The sequence below is a fragment of the Thunnus maccoyii genome, chromosome 11, assembly GCF_910596095.1.
Source record: "Thunnus maccoyii chromosome 11, fThuMac1.1, whole genome shotgun sequence".
In the NCBI taxonomy this organism is placed as follows: domain Eukaryota; kingdom Metazoa; phylum Chordata; class Actinopteri; order Scombriformes; family Scombridae; genus Thunnus; species Thunnus maccoyii.
Window position 1 is genome coordinate 28,043,495 of NC_056543.1, and position 25,290 is coordinate 28,068,784.

At 39.1% G+C, this 25,290-nt stretch overlaps 2 protein-coding genes across 3 annotated transcripts; both read left to right on the top strand.

Moving 5' to 3' along the window:
- Positions 1-4,706: 4,706 nt before the first annotated feature.
- Positions 4,707-9,723, top strand: vtcn1 (V-set domain containing T cell activation inhibitor 1). Its single transcript, XM_042426702.1, has 5 exons — positions 4,707-4,738; positions 5,787-5,851; positions 7,482-7,841; positions 8,185-8,436; positions 9,134-9,723. Exons 1-5 carry the CDS (start codon positions 4,707-4,709, stop codon positions 9,241-9,243), a joined length of 819 nt encoding a protein of 272 aa, XP_042282636.1. The 3' UTR covers positions 9,244-9,723.
- Positions 9,724-9,872: 149 nt separating this feature from the next.
- trim45 (tripartite motif containing 45) lies at positions 9,873-24,741 on the top strand. Of its 2 annotated transcripts, XR_006098894.1 has the most exons (9): positions 9,873-10,884; positions 12,053-12,341; positions 12,818-12,963; positions 13,908-14,224; positions 18,720-18,849; positions 20,018-20,132; positions 20,516-20,642; positions 22,046-22,264; positions 24,197-24,741. XR_006098894.1 is itself a non-coding variant. In XM_042427106.1 (8 exons), the coding sequence occupies exons 1-8, from the start codon at positions 10,397-10,399 to the stop codon at positions 22,198-22,200; spliced, it is 1,767 nt and encodes a 588-aa protein (XP_042283040.1). In that variant the 5' UTR covers positions 9,873-10,396; the 3' UTR covers positions 22,201-24,741. The 2 variants fall into 2 exon arrangements, 1 of the variants encoding a protein (XP_042283040.1); XM_042427106.1 differs by having other exon boundaries at positions 22,046-24,741.
- The last annotated feature ends 549 nt before the right edge of the window (positions 24,742-25,290 follow it).

Sequence of the window (25,290 nt, forward strand, 5' to 3'; positions counted from 1 at the left end):
AGCAGAGTCTGGTTCTCTGTTGGGATTGTCTTCATATTTTCATCCTCCAGGAGTGAAGCTAGGGAAGTGTAGCTTCAACTGGAGGTGGAGGGGAGACCACATCAGAGTCTTCAGGACACCACAGAGGCATCACAACCATTGTACTCTAACTGTTAATAAATATGTGTCAAAATTTGACTCACTGACACCGAGGAGGGATGTTCTCTGGAGGGTTGAGGAGCCTTCTGGCTTTAAACTCACATCTCTCATCTTCATGCTGGTGTTCACCTCAAAACAAAGTGAAACAAGGAACGAGATATGATGAGATGATTTGACCTATTGAGAGTATAAATCAAGTGTAATTTAACAACTGACTCTGAACTACTGTGATATCTTTTCAGGATTCTGGTGTCTTTCTTACCAGTGTCAGAAAAGACTCGACATCAGCATCAAAATCCTCCAGTTCAAACTCCCAGAGCCTTCAAACAGAAGAAAACACAAGATTCATCATTACTGTTCCTCTCTTCCTCATTTGAGACAGATTGGTGTGATATGAGCAGAGTTCAGGTCAGGTGTAGTGCTGGACTGTCTGTGTGTGTCAGTAACTCACTTCACTCTCACTGTGCTCTTGCTCTCCTCCACCAGCAGGTCACTCATGTCTTCAGCAGTCACAGCAGATGGGAGCTGTTTTCTCTGCTGAAGCCTCCACAGTTCATCCACCAGTGAAATCCGAATAACATACAAGAGATCACATGTCTTTATGCTGAAGTACAAGAACAATTTATTTGATTTTACCTGGTATTTTACATTAATGTGGAGGTGACACTATAGTTGGTCTTACCTGACACTTACAAGAGCCCCAAAAAACTCTCACATAGCCTGATGGGTCTGTAGATGCCTTCAATGAACTCCATAATTAATTTGTTGCTGTATATCTCAAGACAGAACAAGCCTGACGCTCAAAGCGACAACAAAAAGTTTTCAACAAAAAATTCAACAACACACTCAAGAGGATTGAAACACAGTTGACCCTCAAGCTGAAGAGTGTGTGAAGAGAGAATCTGATTGTTGAGTCAACATTGCAGAACTCATGACACACACACACACACACACACACACACACACACACACACACACACACACACACACACACACCCTCACACATTTAAGACTTCTGTATAAGCTTCTGGGCTTTTTCTCATTTTCTTTCACGTCCATCTCTCCATGTTAAATTAAGCTAAACTACCTACAACTTCACCATCTTGAATCATTTTTTTTCATCATTACACATTTCACACAGAGACAGATTAATAAAAGTTATTTAGTAAGTTAAGCTTTATTTAGTCAGGAAATCTCATTGAGATCAGGTTATCTCAGGTTATCTTTTATAAGATAAGACAAAACAGTTCAGTCAAATCTCAAATTCAAGACCTATGAATTTGTTCTTTTCACACATAGGTAACTAACATACATAACTCATTAAAGAAAAATAAAGATTCATGTACAGTATGCGCAGTACAGTTAATAGTCCTAGTTGAAGTCTGGTTCTGGGTGAGGTGCTGGCTGTTCTGCTGGTTCATCCTGGCTGATGGTGAAATGCTCCTTGACTGCAGTGATGGTAGGAGGTTCATCAGCAGGGGAAACAGGACGAGCTGGAGGAGAAACCTTAACAGAGTCTGGTTCTCTGTTGGGCTCTTTTTTCAGAATCTCACCTTCTAGGAAGGTTGCAGTGCTGCTGCAGTGGCTCCCCATATGGCACTCAGACACAAGTACTTGATGATCAACTGAAGAATAAAGCCGCAAACACGATAGCGGCAGTTAGGAAAAATCTTCCTTTTAGGGAAAAGCTCAATGACGTTGACAATCCAGGTGAGGATGAAAGGAGGGACAGCCAAGTACAGTACACCATTTACGTGTATGCCTTCATCTGGTTTGCATGAGCATTCAAAATGCATGTCAAATATATACTGCAGAAGGTAAAAGATGACTATCAGGAGGAACGTACTCACAGCATTTCTTATTACTTCAAAAAGTCCTTGAGGGAGATCATGAGCCAAGTGAGCCATGCTGGCTGAAATGAACGTCAGACTGAAAAAAAAGGTTCCCAGATATGCTTTTGAGAGGCCGCTCCAGTTCAATTGTCTACTTTTTCTTTCTCTCAGAAAATCTTGTTCATCCACTAAAGGATCAAGCAGTTGCATGCATATGATGTTCTCTCCACCTCCAGCTGAGTGAAAAGGTGTCAAGCACGAGAGGAAACATTCAAATGGTTTACAGCATATTTTACCTTAAATAAATCTGGATGGCGATCAGTATGAATAAGTATGACACGGTGGTTTACCACAATGTTCCAGTCTTCAGCACTTTCATAATGATGGTACCTCATGCTTTCACTTCCCAAATAACTGAAGAGGATTTTCCCAGACAAATTGTATTGTGTCTACAACACAACCAAATCCTCATTTTGACTGGCAATCAATTTCACCGTAATTTTTTCAGTTGGGGATGAAAACAGCTCAAGAAACAATATATTGATTCATATCATTTTGTTTTTTGTAAGGAACCACGCACAAAAATAAAGAAATAGTTTTTAAATATTTTTACGTGAGAAGACTGATCCCACTTTTATGTCTGTGCATTACATACAAAGCTGGAGCTGGGAACCAATTAGCTTAGATTAAAGACATAAAGAGCAGCAGCTAGCCTAGCTCTTTTTAAAGTTAAAACATATGCATACTAGCACCTCTAAAGCTCACTGATTAACACATTGAATCTAGTTGACTTAATCTTATTTCAAACAGAAATGTAAAAAACAGTGGTTTTGAGGGGAGTTATGTGCTTTAACAACAAGCTAGCTGTTAGTCCTCTGCTTCCAGTCTTTATGCTAGGACAAGATCGCAGCCTCCTGGCTCCAGTTATGAACTCAGTGCACAGATATAAGAGTGGTATTGACCCACTCATCTAATCCTCAAAAAGAGAGCATATAAGCGTATTTCCCAAAATATTATTCTATTATTATACTATTCCTTTAAACATAAATGTTATTGTACCATGTTCATCTGCATTCTTTTGGCAGGTCATAATTAAAAAAAATACACTCAATGTTGGAACAACACTCAACAAGGACAACACACATCATTTAAATTGAGGCACAACAGTAGACATACAGACGAGTGACAAATTAAAGGAAACAATGGTACAGGTCTGAATTGCTTGACCCCTTCAGTGAGGGGATCTGGTGGCTCTGTTATGCTGTGGGGGACATTTTGCTGGCATGGTTTGGGTCCACCTGTCCCCTTAGAGGGAAGGGTCACTACAAATCAATACAAAGTTGTTCTGAATCCTCACCTTTATCCTATGATGAAACATTTCTATCCTGATGGGAGTGGTCTCTTCCAGGATGACAATGCCCCCATCCGTAGAGCATGAGGGGTCACTGAATGGTTTGAAAATGATGTGAATCATATGCTATGACCTTCGCAGTCACCAGATCTCAACACAATTGAACATCTATGGGAGATTTTGCATTGAGGTGTTAGACAGCGCTCTCCACCCCTATCATCAAAACACCAAATGAGGGAAAATCTTTTGGAAGAATGGTGTTCATCCCTCCAGTGATGACTTTTACCTTTAGATACAGGATACAGGATGCAGATCCAGTGAGTGTTTTCATTTATTACTTGTTAAGTAAACATAAAAGTCAAAGGTGTTTTAAAGGTCAAAGCCATCAGTAGTATATGAAGATGTTAAGCCATAATCACTACTAAATGATTCAGTTCACCTGTATGGCAGTGCAACTGTTACTGAAAATTAACTTTGCATGTATTTTTTTTTCTCAGGCTCTTGTCTGTATTTAGAAGAAGGATGATGTGTAAAAAAAAAAACTGAAATAAAAACTACTTCTTATTTCATGTGGTTATATTGGAACTTCAGACTTTTTGAAGAATTTTTTAGTGGTCATTAAAGGTCACTTCTTTATCCCGTGTCATGCTGATTACGCTAGTCTGTCTTCAATCAAGGAATATTATCAGTCTATTTGCAGTCAAATTTGAATGTATTCAAACTCTGTTGTGAGGAAAAGGTTGAGATAATTTAATATATTTGACAACAAACATTCTCTAGCTGATACAACTTTTTCCATATCACTTAATGAATGTCTAAGTGTCAAATGTGTGCTGTTTCTGAGGCTTTTCCACCTCTACAAATTGTAATTTACTCCACCTTGAGTAAACTGTTGAAAGAAACACTGAGTACTTAACATTCTTTTGCCTTTACGCGCAATATCTTCACAACACATTATCCAACAGCAACCGATACACCATATGATATAGTCATATAAATGACTAGTTACATTTTTTACAGTATATAAAACATACCAAATGTTTTTGGAACAACCTTCTGATTTGGAGCACTTTTCTCTCATTAGTAGTGTTAGTAGCCTGCACCTTTAAGTTGATAAGATAAGTGAGTTACTGTGACAACATGTCAACAAGTAAAAAGCACACACCTTAAAGGTAATATTTACTTATGGTGTTGTGTTTAAAGTGCTGTGAAAGAGACCAAACAGCAGACTGTCATTCCGTGGAAGTCAAAGAAGTCTGTTCAGCAGTAGAGGATGTGTGGAAACTATTTTTGGAAGAATGGATATTTAAAGGGAATGGTGTGACCTCTGACTTCATCAAAAGGATCGAATTGTTTGTTCTTTTCAAGACGCTCTGCCTGCAGCCATGGCTTCCCTGGGACAGATCATCTTCAGCAGGTGTGGATATAAGCTTTGAATAAGGTTTTTATAAGGTGTTCTCTACAGGTAGGGATTCAAATATGTAAACATATAGGTCTCTATAGTAATGGAAAGTATACTAAGTGCATTTTTTCAAGTTCTGTACTAGTACTTTTTTTTTAGTATTTCCATTTTATACTACTTTATACTGCTACTCCATTACATTTCAGAGGGAAATATTGTCTATTTTCCTACACTACATTTAACAGCTACTAGTTACTTGCAACTTTTCAGATTACGATGTTACATAAAAAACACTGAAAAAGCATTGTTAAAGATTAAACCGGTAATTTCATTTCTGAATTTCTTCAAAAAGCAGGGTCTACATGGGGCCCTTGTCATTTTTGGGATGTGTATGAGTTGTTAGCACTTCCACCAAAGAGAGATTTTCTCTTAAACTTCTCAAATGGTTTCATTTAGATAACAGTTTAAGGGCAAACGTGGAAATGATGATTTCACAAAAATCTTAAAGAAAAGGTTAGAGGAATGTCTGAAACATTTTTGTGTAGCAGGACCTCATTTTCTCTTCTCTCTTACCCTGTTAATCATCTCACAGCCCCTCAGATTCATCTTGTGACCCTTTTGAGGGCCCCTAGCTTAGGAACCACAGGATTAAACTACCTAAGTCAACAGAAAGTAGTTAAAACCAGCTCTACCTTGACCAGATATGTACAAAACAGTAAAATGCTGCTTACACATTAATGCATCAGTAACAACTACAACATGTAGTTGTCACAGAAGCCATTCTTCTGCAAGTGAGTACTCTTACTTTTGATAGTTAAAGTATATTTTGCTGTACCTTGGATTTAAAATGCAGAACTTTTACTTCTAATGAAATTATTTTACTTAAGTAAAGGATCTGAACCACTGCTGTGTTTGTACAGATTTCTACAGCGGGAGGATCATCTTGTCTTGGTTGTTGTGAAGTTGATCCATGAGTCGATTTTAGCCGAAGCCCGCTGTGTGTTTGCTTCTCTGCACTTTACACAAGCTGATTTTATGTGTGTGTGTTTCTCTTTGTGTGTAGCATGATTATCCTCATCATCATATTCTCGGCCATCATCATCCTCATCTTAGCCTTGGCATTCTCAGGTAAGAACCGTATATCATCGTGACATGCTGTTATCATTAGTGATGATTAGTCTCTTTCAGGCCTCATGGGTGTGTTAATTTGTCTAAACAAAAAGACAGTTAATGTGTGTATGTCGGTGTGTACTGTACTGTACTTGAGAACAATTTTGAGGTAGTTGTACTTTACTTGAGGATTTCTGTTTTATGCTACTTTATACTTCCACTCCACTACATTTCAGAGGGAAATATTGTACTTTCTACTCCACTACATTTATTTGACAGCTTTAGTCACTTTTCAGATGAACATTTGACACAATGGATAATATAACAAGCTTTTAAAATCCAACACATTGTTAAAGATGAAACCAGTGGTTTCCAACCTTTTTGGCTTTTGACGTCTTACAAAAAGCAGTGTGTAGTCAGGGTCACATTTCAGATGTCTATGAGTTGTTAACAGCTCCACCAAATAGTGATTTTTCCCTCTAAACTTCTCACATGCTTTCATTTCAATAAATGTTCAAATGATCATTTGAAAGATTAGACAAAACATTTAAAACAGATTCGTGTTTTTTCTTCTTTCCTCTCCCATTAATTATCTCACAAACCCTCAGATTTAACTGAAGCCCCTTTGGAGGGGCCCAACCCCCAGGTTGGGAACCCCTGGATTAGTTAACTGTATATGAAGTAGTTCAAACTAGCTCCACCTCCAGAGGGACGAAATGAGTACTTTTACTTTAATATTTTAAGTAAATCTTACTTAATAATACTGATGTACTTTTACTTAAGTGGGATTTTTAATGCAGAACTTTTACTTGTAATGGAGGGTTTTTACCTTGCTGTATTGGTACTTTTACTTGAGTAAAGGACCTGAATACTTCTTCAGCCACTGGTGTGGTGTTATTTGTAATGTGCATTTCAATGTAGGTTGAATTTCCATCTGAGATAAATTATGTTTGTAGAGACATCTTGCTTGTTTCTCACCATTTTTTCTTTTCCTCCAACATAGACATGTTTGACTACATATGGTCCTCTTCTGGTACAGTAGGGTTTGGTTAGGTTAGCCCACCTGTAAAAGATCATATGTTCAGGTTGGGTTGGGGTTAGAGCTGTCAGTGATGCCTACACAGAATAAAACTGGGAGTGTAAACACGCAGTGTGGGGGTATTTTTTTGTTTTTCAGTGCAGATATTTGCTACTCAGTCCCTGCAAGGAATGTGAGGATGTGCGTGTGCCTCTTAAGTTCAGCTGCAAAATGCAATTATCCACAGCTACACAATCTTCTAATTTTGTTTCATTTAAAAAATCTGAATCCAGATCTACATCAGAATACAATAACAAATAATCATGGAATACATGTTCCATATTTTTTTTAGTAAGGAAGCGCCACTGTGGTGGTGAAGATGTTCAAAGATGCTCTCTCACAATGTTAGGAAATACATTAACAAATTCTTGGATATACACAAATAATCACTCACTTTTTCTGAAGCCCTTACTTTCCACTAAATGTCATTGAAATCTGTTACATTTTTTGATATATCCCATCTCATAGGAAAACAAAAAGGACTAAAACACCTAAACCCTGTGTTGGAGCTAATAATCTGGACATATTTTCATTGCATTTCAAGTCTGTGTCTGTGTCCTCCTCCATCAGGCTCCTTGTCTGAGGTGCAGAGCAGCAACAGATTGCCCATCGCCAACCTTGGAGAGGATAAGCTTCTAAGCTGCTATATTCACACGACCAGTGAACAAACCACATTCAGAGAAATGTCAGTAACTTGGGAGAAGAAGGAACTGAGTGGAGTTGTTTACCTGTATGAGAATGGAGCTGCAGATCTTAAGGACCAGAACTCACAGTACAAAGGGAGAACTCAGATCTTCCCTGATGCTTTGACCAAAGGGAACGCTTCTCTGTTGCTGAGGAGTGTGAAACGTAATGACGAAGGGGAGTACACCTGCCATATCAGCTCCTCTGATGGAGGAGGGAAGGTCAACATTCACCTGAGAACAGCAGGTAAGAGTACTCGTCTTTCTACTTTCCTTGTGTTTGCTTTGATAATGAATATCTCTGAGAACATTTGTAGCAGTCTGAGTTGAAACACTCATCTGTTGAGTCAGACTATCACAGGATAGATAAGAAAAATGTCCCTTCTCTATAGTTCCCTTTAACTGTATTATTACACCTGTTTTTTTTTTTTACTACTTTATTTTCAGGTATTTTATGACCTGAGGCTTAAAAAGTAGCTGTACCCAATGTGACATGACTGTTTACTGGCAGCACACTAAATATCACATAGCTGCCTTGAAAATTTGACATTGCAGCATGAATTAATGATTTTTATTTCACTTTTTCACAGCTTTTTCAGCCCCCACATTTACATTCTCAAATGGCACCCTGTCTGCTGAGGCAAGCAGGTGGTTCCCTAAACCAAACGTGACGTGGTTGGACTATTTTGGGAATGTCCTGCGGGGGAGCACGAGCTTCACGCAAAACTCTGCAGGGATATTCAGTGTAGTGAGCAGGCTTCAGCCAGTCAATGTCAGCGACACCTACACCTTCAGGATTCAAAATGACTTGGTGATTGCGGTCTCTGAAGCAACAATAACAGGTACACTTTTAATTTTTTTTAATAAGCATATCTGTGAATTTCAAAATCACTAGGTTGATGTGTTATGAATTGGCAGTGTATGCTGCAGAAATTTAAAGGGTACTCCATGAAGTTCAGTTTACTCAGCATGACGGGTAATATTCAGTCTGTTAAAGCAGCTGCACAACGTCATTTGTGACTATGGAGAAAGTGAAAACATAGGCCTGATGATGTCATAGTGATGTCATCAGGGTTCTATCAGTTTGGGACTTCAATTTTTTAACAAAAAGCCTGCATTATAAACTAGGAGTGAGGGGTTTGAAAGACACGGGCATGGCAAGGAGGGAGCATATAATGAAAGACAGTTGAGGTGCATTATGGGTAGTGTATAGGATCCATACTAGGGATTAAAAGTCAGGATATTTTGACCTCTGCTGCTTTGATTTTGAAAGTTATTTTATTAATCTGTCTCTCACAAACACCCCAACTTTATTGAGGGAGTAAATTGGTGGAATACTCATTTAATTTAAGTGACATCAGGTGCTCATTTCTCAATAAAAACAAAACAAAACAAAAAAATAGAAAAAATGTTTTTTTTAGCATTATCTTATAATACACAAAGTTTAAAATCCAAACGAAGACAAGTATCCTCAAGAAAAAAAAAATAATTGCATTTTAAAAAAAGATTTGAATCTTTGCATCTTTGCATATTTTACAGGCTCTGGTGTTTCGAAGAACACATACTTCACCTACAGTGCTGCATCCTCCCGGCCAGGATCATACCTGAGTATTATAATCAGTGTCCTCTGCATCTATTGTCTGATCTAATCTGACACACACACACACACACATTGAATTTACTTTATAAATAATGATAAAGCTGGGTGTTTGCATGTGCAGGCAACACATTTGTTTAGATTTTGATAAAGTAATGACAACATAAAGCAGTAATGTAATATTAAGTTACTTGGTTATTAATTTATTACAGTGGATGTTGTTACTGTGTAACGACAATTAACTCTGTGGTGCAAGTTCTCTGACAAGTTTTACATTTTCTTTGTATTTCCTCTGATGTACTGTATGTGTCATGTCCTAAGTGAAGGCTCTGTACATTATTTATCAGTAAACCTTTCTGAAGCCTGAATTCAGCTTGAGTTTTATTTTTATCTGTCTGTTTATCATAAAATGAGATGAACCACCATCTTTGCGGAGAAATTGCAGCAAAATAAGAGCAATGTTAAAATATGGAAATTTTAACATATAAAAACTAAGAGTGTTACAGAGTATCATCAAATTAGTAGCCATTACTGAGTTAAGTAATAAACTAAATACATTTAGTTCTGAAATAAATGCGTTTGATGTAATATTTATGATGAAAAATTAGATAATTGTGTAATTTAAGTAATTAATATAAATTATATAATAATAATAATTACCACTAAAGTGTTGATACTGATGTTTTTTTTCCCCTCAAGTTGATATTTTCGAAAACATACAGTACTTGAATGCAGCATTACCCATCAGCCTACACTAACTACACGTGTGTTTACAGATGATAATCACAACATCAATCAGTCCACACATGCCATAAAATAACATATTGTTCTGTCCTGCCGGTAGATGGGGACAGTCAGGGTCCCAGTTTGGTAGTAAGGAGTCCTGGAAAGTCTTTGGACCACCCCTGACAGGCAATGGGAGGCTTCCCATTGGTCTGGTGTTGGGTGAGGTGTCAAATGTCCCGTGGATCAGTGAACGCAGCCTACTTCTGAAGGAAAGTAGGACATTCCGGTGGGATTTTAATCAATGAGCTGAAGTTTGAACAAGAACGTGTGATGGTTAAGTTTCATGTGAGTGGTTATATGCAGGAGAAAAGAACTACAGAAGTTAAGTTTCAGTACTGAAGAGTTTGTTACAGCAGGGTGGATTTTGAGCTGGTATTCAGTGTTTTGTTTTTGGCACAAGAAGTCACCGAAAACAGACAATGTCGCAGCGTGAACACAAGAAAAACGCGGAGCAGCCGACTTTAAACTCGGAACACGAGCTACACAGCGTCGCAGTGAACCCGAGGGCGGTGTGTAACGTGTGTAAACGCTTGTACCGGGACCCTAAAATCCTGCCCTGTCTGCACACCTTCTGCTCCGACTGTATCGGCCAGCTGGAGCCGTTCTCGGTGTCCTCTCGCAGACACCGGGGCGGTCCGGAGGAGGGCAGGGGCGGCGAGGCGGTGGAGGAGGACCGACTCGCCGTCACCGTGACGGTGCTCTGCCCCGACTGTGACTCCGAAGTGGACATCCCGCCTTCGGGGCCGGCCGGGCTCAGCATCGACCACCTAGCGCTGGACGAAGTGTTCCTGGAGACTCTGGTGACGAACGGCCCGCTGGGATGCGACCTGTGCGGGGAAGGAGGCGCCGAGAGCCGCTGCGAGGTCTGCTGTGTCAACCTGTGCGAGTTCTGCTGCCAGGCACACAGGTAGAGTCTACTACTCTACTCTACTCTACTCTACTCTACACTACTCTACTCTACTCTACTCTACTCTACACTACTCTACACTGCTCTACTCTACACTACTCTACTCTACTCTACTCTACTCTACTCTGTTCTACTGCCAGGCACACAGGTAGAGTCTACTCTACTCTACACTACTCTACTCTACTCTACTCTACTCTACACTACTCTACTCTACTCTACTCTACTCTACTCTACTCTACTCTACTCTACTCTACTCTACACTACTCTACACTACTCTACTCTACTCTACTCTACTCTACTCTACTCTGTTCTACTGCCAGGCACACAGGTAGAGTCTACTCTACTCTACTCTACTCTACTCTACTCTACACTACTCTACTCTACTCTACTCTACTCTACTCTACTCTACACTACTCTACACTACTCTACTCTACTCTACTCTGTTCTACTGCCAGGCACACAGGTAGAGTCTACTCTACACTACTCTACTCTACTCTACTCTACTCTACTGCAGGCACACAGGTAGAATTACTCTACTTTACTCTACTCTACTCTGCTGCCAGGCACACAGGTAGACTCTACTCTGCTCTACTCTACTCTGCTGCCAGGCACACAGGTAGACTCTACTCTACTCTACTCTACTCTACTCTACTCTACTCTACTCTACTCTACTGCAGGCACATATGTAGAGTCTACTTTACTCTACTTTACTCTACTCTACTCTACTGTACTCTAATCTACTCTACTCTACTGCAGGCACACAGGTAGAGTCTACTCTACTCTACTCTACTCTACTCTACTCTGCTCTGCTGCCAGGCACACAGGTAGACTCTATTCTATTCTATTCTATTCTATTCTATTCTATTCTATTCTATTCTATTCTGTTCTTCTCTGCTGCCAGGCACACAGGTAGAGTCTACTCTACTCTACTTTACTCTACTGCAGGCACACAGGTAGACTGTACTCTACTCTACTCTACTCTACTCTACTCTACTCTACTCTACTCTACTCTACTCTGCTGCCAGGCACACAGGTAGACTCTACTCTACTCTACTCTACTCTACTCTACTCTGCTGCCCGGCACACAGGTAGAGTCTGTCCTACTCTATTAAAATAACTGACATACAGACATGTATGTATCTGTATCTGTTCTATCTTGTGTCTGCAGGCGGCAGAAGCGAACAGCGTCTCACTCAGTTCAGTGTCTGGAGGAGCTGAAGTCTCGAGGTCGTCTCTGCCGTCCTGTCCTCTGCTCCTTTCATCCTGGCCAGGAGCTCCGGCTCTTCTGCCAGCCCTGTGACCTGCCAGTCTGCCTGGAGTGTGCTGCCACGCTGCACCGTGACCACCGCTGCTGTCCCACACTTGATGTTATCGATCGTCATGGAGACTGCATCAGAGAGCTGGTGACAGTGCGCCTTCGACCTCGCCTGGAGCAGCTGGAGCGGTCACTGCAGAAGGTACCATAGAGACTGTTTTGAAAATGATTGTTTTTTTGAGGTCACTTTATATTTTGGTGTGTCTCCCCATTTATCATACTCAGCAGCTGCCTGCTGGACCCATTTTAGCTCCAACCAAGCACCACATTGCACAAAGTTGGATTTGAATGCTATAGTAAATAACAAATATAGTGGCAAATGTGAATCCCAACTTTAAAACAAACTTAAGAAACCTGCCACTATGTCCATGATTCTATGGATTTAACATGGGGAATGTTGTGGAAAAACATGTCTTCTCTTTTATTCAGTTGTGTAAACCCAGTGCTGGGCTACTTATGACATACTGTAAATCAACATAATGTAATCACCTCATTGTCACAGTTTTGAATACACAACACCATTCTCATGTCACAACATTAAAGATTTGTCAATGACTTTTTTGCAAATATCAGGTATCCTATTTTGAAACTAAACTTTTCCTTCCCACTCTGTGACAGGTGGAAGTATCCCAGGAGGCTTTGCAGGCACGAGTGGAGGCAACTGCAAGCGAGGTGAGGGCATTTGCACGAGGCTACGCCAGCGCTGTGGAAGCCCACTGCGTGTCTCTGCTGCGTCGTCTGGAGGAGCTCCGTGTCCAACGCAGGTATGACACAACCAACATGATTACCATGGAGTAGGAAGTGTCTTATAGGAAGTATAAGATTTTTTGAAGTCAGCAAACAGCAGAACTTTTGTTTACTCTGCAGCCCAGAATTTTTGAAACATCTCACTCATACTCAGCTTGGAATAAAAGGTCTCATTTGAGATTGGCTGACATGACTTAGGTAGTTTTTAATGAAACAACACACATGTAACTACACAATAGCTAAAATGATTTGTCAGTTAATCAATTATTTGATCAAAACTTTTGATAATATGTAAATTGTTTAAGTCAAGTGTCAAACAAAAATGCCAAACATTCTCCAGTTTAAATTTTTCAAATGTGAGACATTTTCTGCTTTTCCTTTCGTTATATTTTTGTAAATTGAATATATTTGGGTTTTAGATTGTTTGTCTGGCAAAACAAGCAATACGAAGAAATTACCATGGGCTCTGGGAAATTATGACTGTTTTGAGAAAGGAAAAAAAAATACATTCAAACTTTAGTGTTGGTATACTTTCCTTTAACTTTCTCCTATTTTCAAATGTTAAACTATATCTACTATATCAGGAGAGAGGGGTCCAATATGCTGTTTAAACTGCTACAAAAACAAATATGTGCCATAATACTTATAAAGCCCACAAACAAGATGAAGTTCTCCTAATGGGACAGTTGTATTTTGTGGAGTTGTTGACTTACTGCCAACTCTGAAATTTTGCAATTTGTTGTTGTTGTTGGTGTAAAACTATAATAGGGAGACTATAACCACACCACCTGCTCTGAGTTTTTTTCAAGGAACATCAGATGCACCATATTTTCACAGAACAATATACTGCAAACTTCACTTTGATAGATATACACAGTCCACTTGGACATCTAGTGCATTCATATTTCTCACCGAGTGCAAGGGAGGTGCTACTGTCATTCACGCTATCTCTGTCCCACAGGAACCAGCTCCACCTCCAGAAGGCGCAGCTGCAGCAGGCTCTGCTGGACGTTCGAGGTGGTGTGGAGTTCGCAGAGAGACTGCTGAGCTGCGGCTCAGACGCTGAGATCCTCAGCGCCAAAGGAGTGACCCTGAGAAGACTGACCTTGCTGACAGAGAGCAGCTACGACCCCCACCTGGCAACAGTCGCCCCCGACGATGACAGCAGCATCAGCTTCATGCCCAGGGAGCCAGCAGGGGAGGTGGAGGGCTACCCGGTGGTCGGGGTGATCCACGCTAAGACGGTGGATCTCAGCAAGTGCACCATCGAAGGAGAAGGTAAACAGAGCTTAATGCAAGTATGTTCTGTTTTCTGTAATGAAAAACAAAATGTCAGGATCATGTGACACTTCTTGTTCTTAGAAGTTTGTGATGTTAGTCATGTAGGAGTTTCATCTTTGCACACCACTGGGGTTAAAGTTGGTTTGTTAACATGTAAATTGTGTATTACAGACTTGAGACTTTCAGTAAATACTGACAAAGCTTTATTATCTTCATTAGGCAAATATGCAGGTAAATATTCATGAATAAATTGCAAAATAAGTATTCCTGGGATCAGGTGTTAATTGAGAGTTTTGCACTTTTCTTTCTTTGGATTTTCTGCCTGTTTAAATTGCTGCTCTGCTCCCTTTCCCCAATCATTACACAGTATGTATGTTTCTGATAGGTGTATCCTGTATTCAGTTATTATCTTTATTTTAAAAGCTGGATGCAGTTTGTTACCCCAACCACCTGTTTAACTAAATACTTTTTAAAGTGCTATTTGACCTGGCAAGAAAACCAAAGCTTTATTTCTAGAGATCACTGGGAATAGTTGTAGGCAGGTGAGTGTAGAGGGGATGAGTTTTGGGTAAGTACTGGGGGGGGTCTACAGTTCTCCTGGAGCAGCCAGTTAAAGATTATTACCTTCCTGGTGCTTTGGCTCAAAGACAGAAATTCCTTTGGAACTGAAGGAATGTTGAGGTGACTCAACAGGCCTGAAGGCAGTACACCGAGGGAGTGTTTACACACAAACACACACACCGTGAAAGAGAGGAGGTGCAGGACACATTTACATGTGACATTGCAAGTGGCTATGGGGCATTTTCGAGTAACAGGAATGACATTTTTTAAGACCAAAGGCATTTAGTTAGGCCTCCAGTGTTTCATAATAGAAGAAAAACACACACACACACACACACTCAATCAGCAGGCAACATGACATCAGATTAGATTTTTTAGTAGAGTGACTACTGCGATGTGCAGTTAATTCACAGGGAAAAACATTAATTTAAGAGGAATTATACAGATGAGCCAAGTATGGCCCTGGGTTTCTCATTTTTCTCTGACTGTACACGTACATCTACTGTAAATCATCACTCAGTAATGGGAAAAATGAATAATAGCAATAAGCTTTATTATTGCACAAACACATTTAGAACAATAGGTTTCATTCAAAGCAGTTAAAGGCTCAGGTGGGCATTTTCACTGTCCAAAATGAACAAAGATGAATCAAAAATAATAATAATAGATAAATGTATGATTAATATAATCCTTAGTTTCAGCCCTAACATAATACCCAAAATAGCATTTCATTGTATAGTGATATTGTCCTTATCACACCCTACCAACACACACACTCACTCACTCACTCACTCACTCACTCACTCACTCACTCACTCACTCACTCACTCACTCATTCAGCAGAAATTTGTGAAAGCTTGTCTCTGTGAGAAGCTTAGCTACAAGTAGTGTTTACCTGTGTTAGAGATGGTAAATAAAATGTAGTGAAGCAAATAACAACTTGTATGCAGAGTCCCTGAGGTGTCAAAGAACAATGTATCGTTGGGAGGCTTGCCAAAAGGTCGGCCAGCCAGCTGAGTGTGTGTTGTACCGTGTCAGGCGTTTGTTTGGGTGCGGGCCTGTGTCGGTGTAGGACTGGGTGTATTTTGTTTGATTTGGGACCGCAAAGAACACTTCGCCCTGCAGTGACCTTTCCATTTATCCAAACGGCGCCACACTTCTTTGACGTTTTAATGTGTGTTCTCCTTTTTTATGTGAAGGAATGGACTACATAAATCCACTGTATCACCACATCAGCTAAACCAGCTTTTTCTACCTTTTAAGTTCCTCCCAACTTAACTTTCACTGTGTAAAGCCACATCAGCTTTACACAGTGTAACTCTTCCATTTAAGTGAGCAGGTAAAGCCCAGACATCTGTGTTGACTATAAGAAAGTAGAAATCACAGAGGCTTAGTGACGATTATCCTCTCTGTGTGATAAGAGGGTTTGAAGTGGTGGATTTGGACCTTGAGGCTGTACAGCACAGGTGAGATGGAGGCCAGAACAGTTGCGGGTGTAGTGGTGACAGCTGCTGGGTACTCGGCTTAGCAAGAACACATAAATTCACAGATAATGCACACCCATTAGTGGCAGCAGAGTAGCAGTGTTCATAGAAAGAGTGGTCCAAATGATAGTAATTGTAGTAGCAGAAGGAGCTTTTTAGCAATGGCAGTGGTTGTAATTTCTGTACCCTGTAATCAAAGCGTATATTTGTATAAAAGTAATACAGGTGTCAATACTTACATGGTTATCTTCATTACTGATTAATCTGCTGGTTATTTTTCAAATAATTGCTGAGTCCATTATATGTCCTTAAGATAGTAAAAAATAGCCATCAGTGTCCCAGAGTCAAAGATGATGTCATCACATTGCGTTGATCATTATTCTGTCGATCAAGTAATTATTTAAACCACTACTTGTTTCAGCTCTTATTATAGACTAGCTCATATTGTGTGACTTTAAAGCCTCATTATGTAACTTTTGCTGTCCAGCAGCCACTGTGGACACAACTGCCAAATACAAGATATGGTACATTAAGTTTGCCTCATTTTCCCAGGAATAATGATTTTAAATTTATTATAACAGTAGTGTAAAACAATAGAAATGTAAGGTAAACTGTTAAATAAACAGAAAGAGAAAATCATGATAGAAGTTTCAATTTCAGATGCTTTTAGAAATGCAATTGTAACATTTGATAGTGTAGAGTAGGGCAGCAACTAACAATTATTCTCATTATCAATTGTTTTCTCAATTAATTATTTTCTTTATCCTTAACTGACATCTTGAAATGTCCTTGTTTTTTGTCCGTAAAATATTCTGTTTATTATAATGTACCAAATTCTCACATTTGAGAAGCTGAAACCAGCAAATATTTGGTATTTTTTTCTTTAAAAAAAAAAGACTAAACAATTATTTGATTATCAAAATAGATTCAGCTTAATTTTCTATCGATCAACTAATCGCGTTTGTCTTGAAATAAAATAATAAACAGGGACGTTCTATTGGAAAATTAAGATTTGAGACCACAAATATGTACCCTGGTGAGATGTTTCTTTCATACTAAAATGTAGTGTAATAGTAGCACAAGTAGGTAAGAGAAGAGTCATAAAGTCAACAGATTCACAGCAATATCTATTTAAGTCAGCTAACATTAGCCACCAGAAGCTACTGGTCATACTGGATCACGTAAGGCTGTTACGACAAAATCCCTGATTGTATTGAACTGAGCATTATGTGTGTTTTGCATCTGGGTTTAAATTTTTAAGAGGAAGATTGTGTTATTTTGTCTTTCAAACCTTTCAGGCTCTTGTTTAAACTGTGCTTTGTAGCTCATGAGCTCATCTCTGTGATGTGCATATACATGAAGTAATTTCTGCACAATTTCACAATTAATGGTGCCAGTTTTAGATTTATACAGCACTTGAATAAATGTAGTGTTTATTGTACTGTTACATCCGCCTGTAGTAGTATCAGTAGTAGTTGTAGTAGTAACAGTAATAAGTAACACAAGTAGAGATGGTATCAGAAGTAGCAGCAGTAATAGTTGCAGTAATGATGTGATTGGCAGCAGTGGCATCAGGTAGTAATAGAAGGAGTAGAAACAGAATTAGAAGTATTTTCATTAGCAACAGTAGCAACTCCAACAGCATCCAAACACATCACCCTGAAGCCCCTGGAGAACGCTGAACAATAGCAGATGAAAACACAGTGTAGGATCATTACTTATCCAGCAGCTAATAGAAAGAAAATGCAAAGCAACATCAATCATTGATGTAAACACAAATTATGTTAGCTTTAACACCACAACGACCCCACAACAGCTGATGAATATCTTGTGCGAGCGGAGCACCGGCTAATGAAACACTAAATAATGACGGGAGGTTTTGGAAAACCGTAGTCAGCATCTCTGGAGCCCAGCTGAGCCTAAAGTCACTCTCAAACTGGCTGCAAGCACCATATGTTTAGGGAGAAAGTGGCTTACGTAAGCACTCAATGCAGTGGACACAAGACAAATGTCTGAGCGTCTGTGTTGTGTGTTGTGTCTGAAGTGCCTCCTCTTCAGTGCCCGTGCAGCATCGCCTGTTAAACTTGGAGAGACGCTTCTTCTGAGTGTGTTTGTATGTGTGTGACTGTCTTTCTGTGTCTTGTGTGTTTGCAAAGTGTGTGCCTACACTGTATATATTTGCATGACAAACTTTTCTTTTCTCTCAAGCTATGAGTGTGTCCTCTCTGACCTCTCTGCCTTGCTTTCTCTTTAGTGTGTGTCCATGCTTTCTGCTTTCTTCTCAGGTGAGGGCAGGCTGATTAATGCCCAAACGTTTGGAATGAGATGTTCAACAATCACATATGGGTGCATTGTTCAAGTGTTATATACTTTTGGCCATGTAGTGTAAGTTTTTGTCACTCTGTGCATTCGTCTGGCCTCTCACATCTCACCCCTCTTTCTCACAGGCCTACAGCGAGGGAGGGAAGGCCAGCAGGGTCACTTCACCCTGGTGTGCCGAGACTCAGCTGGAGAACAGATGGCACGAGGTGGGGAGCACGTCCTGGTCAGCATCGTTCACAAAGAGAAGAAAAACTGGTGAGTTAATAATAGAGCCTTAGCTACACCAAGTATTTCTGATTCATCAAGTGAGAGGAAAGTGGCAGGAGGCCTAGTAGATTAAAAAAAAATCATCCTGCTGAAGCGTCTTTAAGCAAAGCAATGTGGTTTTATCCTTACACTAGGGGAACTTTCAATGGTGATCCAGTGCCAAACTGCAGTTTTTGGTGTCGAGATTGATTGTGTTTTACGTCGTCTTCTACCCATCTGCTCAGAACAAGACCACATAATCCTGAACACCTGTGTGTTGAGCTATTTTTGTCACTTTGGTTGGAGGAGACAGGCCCTTATAGAGACCTTTCTAAAATGATTCAACATTCTTCAAGCAGAAAAAATAGTTGATTTTAGCAAATAATGCCAGGAAGACTAATATCTTATTCTTATGAGCATCTCTTATCCACAACAGCTTTATATATGAATGCCTGCTTTTTCAGACAATTAGGCTAACTCCTTTACAGCCTTACAAAGACATGCATGTGCATGTATTTCGTCTTCAGTTTGTAATTTGAATGTGCATTGTCAAAGCACAGTCACAAAGACCAGATCCACTATAATTAACCATTGATAAAATCGAGTGCAACCAGCACCAACTACTAACCACACAAACCTCTTGCACACTTTAAAGTGGTCGACTTCTATCTCACAGCGTCTCAGTTGATGCACTAAGTCATCAACAGTGTTGGAGGCAGTGAGGACCTCTAGAGGTCAACCAGTGACTGCAATGCCCAATACGATGTAATGGAGAAGAATCTGTGTTGGTTAAATTTCATGGCAGGATTTATTGTTTTTAAAAAAATGATCATCATTTGTGGAGTGTAAATAAGATCATTATGGGAACTGTCAGTGAGATAAATGAGCTCAAAGTAACAGGCTGCACCCTTTTTATTTAGATTGGCTTGTTTTTCTACAAGCAATTTTTTTTTTAAGAATGCTATTAACTCATGAAAATTGTACACATAGTGGCTTTAACTGTAGTTAACAGCTGTGGTTACTGTGTTGATAACTGGATGTAGAGAAGCAGAACACAGATGTGATGTTACAGTAATACAAGGAAGTGTGAGAAAGAAACATGATGAGAGAAGATGAAATGCATGCCCTTAAGAGTGTTATTATTCTGTAGTATTAAAAAGTTTTTTTTTTCCATTAGCACAGTGGAGACGACAGTGGTTGACAACAACGATGGGTCCTACACGGTTTCATACACACCTGAAGAGCTGGGAGCTTACTCAGTGTGGGTTTGTGTCAAAGCCCAACATGTCAAGGTACAAAATCAACACACAGAGGTTTAACATTTGAAAATAGGAGAAAGTTAAAGGAAAGTATACCAACACTAAAGTTTGAATGTATTTTTTTTTCCTTTCTCAAAACAGTTATTTACACATTTTGCAGTTGAGATGTTATGTTAAAATAGACATGGCCTTGCCAGCAGCTATCAGCGCATCGCCTCCAGTCTGTTAACATCATCCTGACAAATGAAATCCATGTGGACAAAATTCTCTCCTGGCAAAATGTTAAAACAGCCCTGATGTAACATTTATCAACTAAAATGTTTAATAAATCAAAGAATCAATGATCAGAATGGCTTCACTTGTCTGTTTTCATCTAAGTGACTGACTGACTGACCGTGTCCTGGCTCGTCCTGCAGGGTTCTCCGTTCATCCTAAATGTGAAGAGGAAGTTCAGGCGTCACACTGGAACGTTTCACTGCTGCTCCTTCTGCTCCAGTGGAGGAGCCAAAGAGGCTCGCTGTGGCTGTCCAGGAACTATGCCAGGTACACAGAGGAAATCTTCAAAATGTGCACTTATACCATTTTTATTCAAGTCTTTTTTTGTTTTGTTTTGGGTTTTTTTTTGCAATGGACGAGTGTCAGGCACTGCACTGACAAAACAGAAGCAGAGACAATTTGTAACCAGGGCCTTTATTGTATTATTGGACAAGACTGTCATCAGTGCTTTTTGAATGACTTTCTTGCTCATGATGATATTCATGTGGCACTTGAGTCTTTTTACGAGGAAGATATTTAGTTCTCTCTGCTCTCCATGTGTGCTTACATTTAAGTTCATTTGGTTAACGCACACAGCAGCCATCCGTAAGATAAACTTAATATATTGCAAATGTCATTTCTCTGTCGATCTACAGCGAGCATGTCCAGGAACATTGTCTGGAAGTTGTTGAAATGCATTGTGGTTAATGTATGAAAAGTTATGTGTATTTAAAAGAAGCAGAATTGGATGACAGCATGGAAATAACGTACATAATTCATGATAGATTTATGATATACAATCGTGTAAGAAGGTAAATCATTTTTACCTTCAGTAATAGTGGTAGTTCCTAAAAATAAACTAAAAATAAAGCACTGCTGTAATTCTGCTGCATGTCCTTCAACATAAATGAGAGAAAAAGAAAAAGTGGTGAATTGAAGAAGGAGGTTGCGCTTCAACAATGGGATTCTCAGTGGAGTGCTAAACCCAAAATCCAGTAGGCATGTTCCAAAAATGAAAAAAATGACCAATCTCAAGTATACAATGAAATCTTATTTAAATCCAATTGCATACAAAATGAAACTTCACAAACACAAACACAAACACTGCTACTGACCATCATACACACAAATGTTTTGGATATACACATTCAACACTAAGACACCAAATGGACTTAATGATGACTTCAGCTTAAAATGTTTTTTAGGTTAAAACTGTCTGTAACCTATATAACCTTTTATTGCCATCTAGTGTATGTTCTTAGTGGGAACTCAATGATGGTTAGTAGCAGTGTTTGTGTTTGTGTTTGTGAACATGCATGTTTGTATGCAATGGGATTTAAATAAGATTTCATTGTAAACTTGAGATTGGTCCCTGTGTCTAGAACCATGGGACGAGAAGGGTGATTGGTTCCCAAATGATTGGGTCCAACCCCCAGCTGTGTACTAACTCTGCCCTTGTATATATGAGTGAATTGAACCTATATACTTAAAACGCTCTGAAGAAGGCTCTGTGCCAAAACACGTAAGCATTTTTCTAATGTGATGTGAGCCAAATAAACAAGTGAAATGTTAATATTTTGTCCTCCTTGACTGGAAAATTGAGAAGAAAAAGTGGTGTATGCGTCCCTGTGCAATGCCACACAAATCCTGCTTTTGTTCCTGATCTCATGTCGTGTCCTATCTGACTGCAGGAGGATTTAAAGGCTGCGGTCACAGCCATAAGGGTCACCCTGGGAAGCCCCACTGGTCTTGCTGTGGCAGCACCGTGGAGCAGTCTGAATGTTTGCTTGCCAGCGTGTTGGCTGCAGTATCCCCCCGCGGCCACCTACGCACTGTGGAGCTCTGAGGCGACGTGGAGACAAGACCTATCAAGATGATGCAAGTTAATAAAGGATGGCAACAACCAAAAGGTTAGAGCAGCAGGGGAGTAAGCTTACGGTTGTTGGTGTGAATATTGGGCAGACTTGAAAAGGTCAGACAAGGAAACTGAAGCTCTAAAGACACAGTGACAGGCACAGGCAGGACATCACAGTTGCTGTGTCCTCTGGCAGACACTCTGCTAGTTGTTGGCCTAATTGTGATACAGGAGCCAGCATACCATTAGATACTAGCAAATAAGACACACATCAAAATGTTTCAGGCCATGTTTTAAAGTGCCTTTAGTGCCCCTCCAGGCACTGCCTACACAGTCTGACTGAACTTTAACCACTTTTTATGCACACATTGCAGGAGCTTGAATCACTGAAAGACAAGATACGTGATCTACTCAATAATGACATTGTCACAGTCATACAAGAGTTCATCCATGTGAGATGCTCATTACAATCAGTCTCCTACTAAAGCAAACGTGTGAAGGGTGCATGTTTACAGTTTACCAGCAATCTTTCAGTCTCAGGCTAATGTGTTGAACCTGGAAGATGCTGTCTGTTTCAAAGATGCTGAAATCTGTTCCAAACTCATTAGACTGGAAACATCAAAAATGACCAGACTGTTGTCCTGAACACTTTCTCTGAGAGTACACAGGAGAATACACAGAGGGAAGAACTGTGATCCTCACAAGCGTTTACATTCTCATGAATAAGTTTATTTTGGGAGGCAAGTAATTACTTACTATCAACTATGTAATTATGAAGTAATTAGTGATGCAAAATAGAGCCCAACACATAAATCAGTAGGCAGATATTATCGGCCAGTACTGACTCAACGTCAGCCGATAAGTAACAGGAAATTGCAGTATAAAAATGCCAAATATATGTTTAAAGTATCACTATTACATTTGTCCACCAGAGAGGACTGACAAAAAGTGTCAAATGTCCTCCTGCTCAGTACATCAGTTGTTCACAATTGTTTAAAACTCAAATTTAAAGGAACCTTATCAAAATGTATCTAAAAAAAGAAAAAATGAATATTGGCGAATATATCATTATCAAAATTTTAAAACGCTGAAATAGCGACAATCCAGTATCAAATGGGCTATAGTACAAAAACGTCTTTGTATGAAGAAATAACATTATAATGCTACATTTAAAAAATTGTATTTAAAAGTTTGTTCATGTGTGCTCTGAGTACCTAGAATTTATTTACTATGTTACTTACTACAGGTTATTTACCACTATTGACCTTGTTTTTATGGGTAAACTATGGGTTGTTTGGCATAGTTTCCCAATTAATACCAAGTGATTACTCTACTATTATTACTTTATTTTATTTTATTTCTTTCTGCTCACTTCAGGTTAATTTTTATAACAATAATTACTATATATTCACTAGTAAAACTGCCTCCTACTGTAGAAGTATTAACAGGTACTTACTCTTTTGGTGGGTATGTAGTAATTACCAAATAAGTAATTACAGAAAAAAATGACAAAATATTAAATAATTATCTTCCAAATTACCAAATATTATTAATACATGAAAATGATCAATAATAAATGAATACTTTTTATTTGCTGCATGTAATGTTATTATTTCATGGTACTAACAGCACATTTGGTAAAATAATAATGATTATTATTAATTATGTTCCGTTGATGAGTTGATCCATATTCTGTGTTGTCATGTGTTGGGAGAATACTGTCCGTTTCCCATACATATATGCATTATTGTGGTCAGGATAGAAAGGTGCATACAAACAATTCATCCTGAATATTTCATGAATCATACAGAAATGCCTGTGAATTCTCTCAGGATTCTTTGGAGGCTGTTAAAAATGTGAAAAATATTCTATTTCCAAACTACAACATGTGTGAATGTAAAAATTTCACATGTCATTCAAAAGAGCTTATCATTATTTTGAGGAGAAAGTCAGTCAAATCTACACATGGTCTTTTTTTTCCCTTCAGTTTCATTAGCGAGCAGCTACACGATGCCTTCTAGTGAGGAGGGCTTCATCTGGGAAACACTGTGACCTCGAGGGTGTCGTCACCTTCCTCATAGAATACAAAATTGTTCCTCTCCTGAGGCGGTGTCACAGTACTGACTTAAACCACTAACACGGAACTCATAATGAGCCACTTATTGCCTTTGTGTTTTTTCCTGTATTCCTGAACATGCCCTATTGTGAGTGTGACTGCAGGTAGAAATGTTTTTTTAATATTAAAATATGTTGGATCTGCTGATTTTAAAGACAAATAGTAAAGTAGACCTATGCAAATGGCTAACATGATGACTAATCTTTCATGATTTGTGGTCCAAAGTCTTCAGAATGACAGGGAGCGTCTAACACTGTGAGTATGTTGCTGCTGTTCACATTTTGAGATGTTTCTATTACACGCTGACTGTAAGTTCATCTGTATGTTAAAGTGTTACACACTACCTTGTTGTGCTCCACTACTTTTTACTGAAACATCTGCACAATAAAATAAACACATTTATTTGTCCGTTTTCATATGCTGCCTGATTCTTGATGGTGCGACATGTTTACTGAATTAACAGGAAACTTCTAGAGAGCCTGAAAATTTCACCCACTCCAGTTAGTGTTGCACAAGAGGAATTTAGCTTTTATTTGTCTTCATTTCGACCAGTATTGTGCCCTGTAAAGCAACAAAAACTCCTCTTTACACTGGAGTTCAAACAAATAACAAGTGTGCTTGCATTTGCATAAAACATACATGAAAATGAGACTGTTAACCAGAGAAGTTTCCAGTGAATACAACTAGTAGAATAAGCTTTAACTTCTGCATCATCACCATCACAAATTCGTAACAGTAAATATAGGCGTCAAAAGCCAGAACATGACCAAACAGTGCTGGGAGAAGCATTAAATAATCCTATATAGATTTTTTTTCTGTATTGCTATATAGATATCATAACACATTTCTAGATACAGTTAAAGATTGATTAAGCTTCATTTGATTTTTAAGGTCAAAACTACTTTATTATGTATTATTACTCTATGTAAAAAATGACTACTATTAAAAAAAATATGGATGCCTGG